General features: G+C 55.8%; 4 protein-coding genes across 4 annotated transcripts in view; 1 reads left to right on the top strand and 3 right to left on the bottom strand.

Moving 5' to 3' along the window:
* GGTG_10380 (hypothetical protein) overlaps nucleotides 1-171 on the bottom strand; it is a gene marked incomplete at both ends in the record, with an annotated part of 1,382 nt that extends 1,211 nt beyond the window's left edge. The window contains one exon of the mRNA XM_009228253.1: nucleotides 82-171. Within this exon, the coding sequence (XP_009226517.1) occupies nucleotides 82-171 (90 nt within the window). The remainder of the gene's footprint in view (nucleotides 1-81) is intronic.
* Nucleotides 172-821: 650 nt separating this feature from the next.
* Nucleotides 822-2,700, top strand: GGTG_10379 (hypothetical protein; the record flags this gene model as incomplete). The annotated part of the gene is made up of 3 exons (XM_009228252.1): nucleotides 822-1,009; nucleotides 1,287-1,829; nucleotides 2,058-2,700. 3 exons carry the CDS (start codon nucleotides 822-824, stop codon nucleotides 2,698-2,700), a joined length of 1,374 nt encoding a protein of 457 aa, XP_009226516.1.
* A 635-nt stretch (nucleotides 2,701-3,335) lies between these two features.
* Nucleotides 3,336-4,009, bottom strand: GGTG_10378 (hypothetical protein; the record flags this gene model as incomplete). The annotated part of the gene is made up of 3 exons (XM_009228251.1): nucleotides 3,336-3,493; nucleotides 3,572-3,893; nucleotides 3,962-4,009. 3 exons carry the CDS (start codon nucleotides 4,007-4,009, stop codon nucleotides 3,336-3,338), a joined length of 528 nt encoding a protein of 175 aa, XP_009226515.1.
* A 1,031-nt stretch (nucleotides 4,010-5,040) lies between these two features.
* Nucleotides 5,041-5,358, bottom strand: GGTG_10377 (short-chain dehydrogenase/reductase SDR; the record flags this gene model as incomplete). Its single annotated transcript, XM_009228250.1, has 1 exon — nucleotides 5,041-5,358. The coding sequence occupies one exon, from the start codon at nucleotides 5,356-5,358 to the stop codon at nucleotides 5,041-5,043; it is 318 nt and encodes a 105-aa protein (XP_009226514.1).
* Nucleotides 5,359-5,627: the final 269 nt, after the last annotated feature.

Raw genomic sequence — 5,627 nt, 5'->3', positions numbered from 1 at the left:
GGCGCGGGAGGCGAGCGCCTGCGCGGCGGCCGCGGCAGCGGTCGCGGAAACGCCCCGCTGCGCGATGCGGACGGCGGCCACGCCGTTGTCGGTGGCTAAAGGCGCGGCGGCGACCTGGGAGGCGGCCAGGAGGGCCAGGAGGGCGGTGCGGACGGCGGCGGAGAAGTACATTTTTGTTTGGTAGCGTTAATGGGTGGGAGAAAGTTGGTGGTTTGATGAGGACGGCTTGATAAGTGCCTAGTCGATTGGATCGAAAGCAAAGTAGAATGTGGTTAAATGAAGTGGCTGATAGTTAGGAGAGGAGAAGCTGAGAATCTGGTAGGTGGTGGTGGAAAAGGGAAATTACAAAACTTATGGAGGCTGGAGAGCCACGCATTTATACTCCGTCGTAGTTCTTCATGGGTGCTTTTATTTCTAGGCTGGTGGAAACATTCTAGATAGGTTGCCAAAATAAGCATCTAAGCCTACGGAGATAGGAGGCGAAAAAAATCGCCATTTTCGACGTAGCGCCAAGAGCACCCCATGTTCAGCCCCTACCAAATAAGGCCTAGCCTACATTTATTTTTCAACATCAATCGCAGCACCAATTCGAATCCGCCCTGCCCTCGCTTCACGAGTGACCTACCCACAGTAGATTATTTAACCCTCACACCTCCGTAGGCCTCTGTGAGCGCAGCGTTAATGGTCATCACCCGCGGCCACGCGAGAGTGTCGAAACAGCGGAGGGCCCTCCCCACGAGTCGTGGGGTTGTTACTGGTGGCCAGAGCGCCGGGATCTGCACATGGGTAACGCATAGGGAAATGCGTTCAAAATAGAAACCATGGACAAGGTCGATCCCGATTTGGCGCCGTTAAAAAAAGCGAGGCGGCCCGTTATGGTAGCGTGGAAAGTCATGCAACCATGGAGTGCTACCGAAGCTGGCCTCTACCCTGTTGCTGGAGGCCCATGCCTTTTGATCAGTGCCTCAAGGTCACCAATCAGCGATATCCTGCGCGACGGTGCTATGACGTCGGTGCTCCTTTGCTTATAAAAATAGCAGCGAGGAATGCGGGAAGAATGGGGGCTGGGTTGCCCAGGCCCCTCGTGTGCATGCCCAGCCCAGGGCGCGATTGTTAGAAAACGCAAAGTAAACAAGCGACTTATAAACCTAAAAAAAAAAACCCCGTCCGGGTTAATCAGCCACGTTCACGCGCCACAGTAGAGCAAACGCAGAAAATAGTTAAACAATCGGTGATGGCAGTCCTCCCTAAGCCAACGCCTGGAATGGGAAATGTTTTGTTTGTAGGTTTGTGGGCGTGGTGGTCACCCCAGAGGCGTCGACGACCTCGAGTGCATGGAGTAGTACCAGTGGCGGCATGGCAGTTCCTCACGACCCGGCCTTCGACTTTGATTTTGCCGCCAGCTTAGATCCCGCGCTGCCGCCAGACGCCATGGCACACTTCATGTCCGACGGAGGCTGCGCACAGGGCGGCATGGAGCTTGATCTCATGTGTCTGGACATGCTACCGACACCGCCGGCGGCCGAGAGCCCACCACCCACGGCAGGGCCGGAGTCGGACCTGCATGACCTCTTCTTCGACATTTTCCATCCGACATTGCCTATTATCAACCGAGCTCGACTAGACGCAGAGCTAGCCCAGACGCCGCCCTCGCTTGGCGTCGAGGTGCTTTCCAATGCCATAGCTGCTTTGGGCGCCTGCACCGTGGCCGAACACGGTGGGCGTGGCGGGAGGGCTGAGTCTCACTATGAGCGGGCTCGAAGTCTACTCGACGAATGCGAGCGCGAGGAGAGTGGCATGTGTCTGGCCGGCATCAACACGCTGCAGACGTGCACGCTCCTCGCTTTATATGAGCTCAAGCAGCCCAGCTTCGCGCGCTCCTGGCTTACGCTTGGCCGCGCCATTCGCCTTGGGAAGATGATGGGACTTGACTAGCCAGAGGATGGCCACTCCCAACGCAGCGTCGCTGCTAGCTGGGGACTTCCACACACCGCCGGCGAGGCCGAGGGGCGACGCCGCACTTTCTGGGCCTTGTAACTTCTCGACGGCTTCTCCAGTCTGCGGCCCAACTGCGACCCGGCCTTTGACAAGCAAGTTGCCGTCCCACTGCCCGGCCCCAGCGACTTCCTCAAAGACTACCACGTCGAGGGCTCGCCAGAGGGCGCCACAATGCCTTCGATGCAGCAGCTGTTCAACGCCGGAGTCCCGCTAGAGACGCCAGTGTCTGGTTTCGTAGGAAACACCATCATGATCTTCTTGTACCGCCAGTACCTGTACCACACGCGCCGGCCGAGGCAGCAGGGCGATGCCATATCTGGTGCATTTTGGGACTCGCATTACAGTATCGAGAAGGCAATCGCCTACTGCCGCAACTGCCTGCTCTCTCATCATCTTGGTGGCGAGACTCAAAGCGGGGGTGACGGTGAGGATGGCGTCGACAACCACCCGCACCCATTTTCCTCCCCCAGCAGAAGCAGCAGCAGCGCTTGTAGCTCCAGAGGAGAATCACCAGCTACCGAGGGTGGCGGCGGCCCCTCATCGCTAGAGCCAGTCTCACTCATATTCCGGACGAACCTTGACGCCGTCGAAATCATCTTGCACGAAGCCGCTCGGCGCAAGGCCGAGCAAGATAAACTATGCACCACCCTGGCAGCTGACGCGTCGGCGAAAGCGGCAGCGGCCTCTTTCGACGTGGCCTAAGCACCTTTGCTAAGCCGCAACCTGGATGGAAAGCGACGCGAAGCTTTCCACCAGCTTCATCGGTTTCTCGTTTGGCCGCTCACCACCGCCATGCAGACATGCGTCCGGGCCATGGGGTCCGCAAGCCGAAACGGGGGGCAAGACAAGCGAGAGATGGCTGTATGGGTGAAATCCCTTCGAATTCTCCTAGACGCCGCTCAGGACCTCAGCCCTCACGAGCGAATAAGATCGGAGCTATTGATAGAAGCAGAGGCGAAACCGAAAGAGCTAGAGTAAAGGCGGTAACACTGGAGTACCATAATTCATTTTTCTCCCATGACTTGCGTTCTTTTGGTGCGTCTACATTTATATTCTCTCCTGCAGTTCTCTTCTTTGCGGTCCTACAGTCCCTTGTCCTTTCCCCCCTTTTTCTTGCCATTCGCAAAACAAACCCTGATGCGCGACACAAATCACGGCGCTGCACCTAATCGCACGGTTAAGGCTAGCTGCATCAAACCAGTTGTTTTACTTTGCCCCGTTGCTACACAAGTTTCTCAAATCCACGTTCCCCTCAACGTCCGGTTATGTGCATTCCAACCATACACTTCGCCCACAAGGGAATGAAAGTTATCAAGGCGTGCCGTTCCAATTATGTTTTAGGACTGGTCCCCAGTTCCGGGAATTACGCGCGAGATGTGAACCTCGGCAGCGATCATACCGGATTCGAGCTTCCTGAATCGCTGGCTGCCCGCAAACACCATGCCCTCGAGCGCCTTATACTCGGGGTGGCCTGTTTGGATACGGATGGCGTCAGCTTCCGCGGGTGGTGGCAAGTTAGCATCTACTTTGGCAGTGTCGTGAGTATATGTGTAAAAGAAGCTGTTGTTCATACCGCCGAACCCCCATTCATTGGTTTTGCCGTTCGGGTCGCCAGCCAGCAAGGCATTAATGTTTTCAGGGATGGGGGTGAGACCGTCGACGATGAAGCGCAGACAGCGGCCTTCGGCGTCCGAGGCCATGACGTCGATCTTAAGCCGGCCCGTCTTCATGTCGTTGTCTACCTCGAACCAGTCCTCGCCACCCTTTACCTCCATATCTAGCTGGAAATCGAAGCCTTCGACCGACTTGATGTAGCCGCCAGTGAGAGGCACCATGACAAGGGTACACCCGGAGTGTATTTGCCCGCAGGGAAATTGACCCCCACCGATATGACCCTATGTGTTTGCTAGAGTCAGCGCCGAGTAGAGATGGATGATCACTCAAGAGAGGGGATATAAATTACCAGGGCTTTAAAAGCGGGCTGGAGCGTCTGGAAGCTCTGGTAGCTCATTTTGGACAATACGTGGTCGATAAGATGGCTTGAATGCGGGTTGATGCTGTTTAGGGAACCTTTTTGACTGGGACGGGAGTGGGTTTTCTTTCTTTTATATTGCTTTCCTACCATCTTAAGTAACCTGTCTATTTCCACGGTCCCTGGGGCTCGGGGAACCTTCTGAGGGAACGGAGGACGGTGGGAACGGCGCGGCGTGTTTCGGTCCGCCTCGCTTGGCGGAACCTACAACCCCACGGGCGTGTTGGAAAGAAGCGGGAGATACCGCAGCTAGTCCGTGGTGCGGTTCCTCGCCACGCCGGACGTGCCAGATTTGGGCGTGGGCAGTCACCCGCAGTGGTAGGACAGTGCTTGTTAGGGACTGATAAGTTAATGGCTTCTGCAAGCCGAGCCACCAGCTTCGGCCTACACACCCCTTGTTTTAAACAGCCTGGGCTTGAAAGTTTGTGTCTAGCTGCCAGCGTCGGGGCGGTAGGGTTTTCGAAGCTGGCAGATAATCCAAGGCTCGTTATATCCTATGGGGTAGCAAGCAGGACCCAACGTTCGCGGTTGACAATGATCGGATACATAGCGTGCGGGTGGCTGCGAGACGCGGTCTCGCACCTAGATGAATGCAGTTCAAGCGTAAGCAACTCCAACTAGGAAAACTGCGTGGAGCTACAGTTGGTGGTGGTGAATTTAACCTCCTGGATTTAGCTGCCAAGATAGGGCATTATAATGTCATCAACGCCTACAACCACCAATCACATGGTATTTATGTTGTTGATCATGTCTGGACATTCCCGCCAAAACGAGAATGGTGGAAAGCCCCCACGCATTAGCGATGTCTGTTTGGCCGCCGTGGGGGCGGATGACACGAGCATGGCAAGTTAGCTATGCACTGCATAGCAACTACTAGACCGGAACCACGTGTATTGGACTGCCCGCGCGTAAATTTGCTTTATTTGCAATTATGTGGTTTGCAGCACAACGAACAAAAGATTCCAAGTTCCTCCTTCGGCCAGAATCACCGGCTCGCTCGGGTCGATTCACTATGGAAGTGGCCCGTTGATATCTGAAAATGTCGACGATGGCCCGGCTTCGCCAAGAGCGGCCAGCCCGACTATACGCCGCGCGCCTTCTTCGACTGTTACGCCGTTGGGGTTAAAGTTTGTAAGCTCGGTGTTGACAAGACCCGGCGCGGCGATGTTGACACGGCCCCCACGTCGCTCAAGATGCGGGCGTAGACAAGAGCCATGCGGTTCATGGCGGCTTTGCTGGCCGTGTACGCCTGCATATTGGCGTGATAAAACATGGACGAAGGGTCCACGCCGATGGTGCTGGAGCCGAGGTGGCTCGGCCTCCAGCATGGCAAAATGTTTGTACCAGAACAGACACGGGACGGCAAAATTTTCCTGCGTACAGCACTCATTCGGGACAGGCATGCACCTCCAATTTTCGGGCATGGGGGACAAAATAAAACCATTAAAGCAGTACAAAAGGACTACTGGTGGCCGGATATGAAGGTCGACATCCGACGCTATGTCCGCAATTGTCACGACTGCCGGCGCAACAAGGTACCCCGAGACCAAAACACCGGGTTTGCTTCATCCACTGCCAATCCCGTTAGGTGTTTGGG

The sequence above is a fragment of the Gaeumannomyces tritici genome (assembly GCF_000145635.1).
Source record: "Gaeumannomyces tritici R3-111a-1 unplaced genomic scaffold supercont2.6, whole genome shotgun sequence".
NCBI lineage: Eukaryota > Fungi > Ascomycota > Sordariomycetes > Magnaporthales > Magnaporthaceae > Gaeumannomyces > Gaeumannomyces tritici.
Note: the sequence above shows the minus strand (reverse complement) of the source record. Positions and strands in the feature narration are given on the sequence as shown.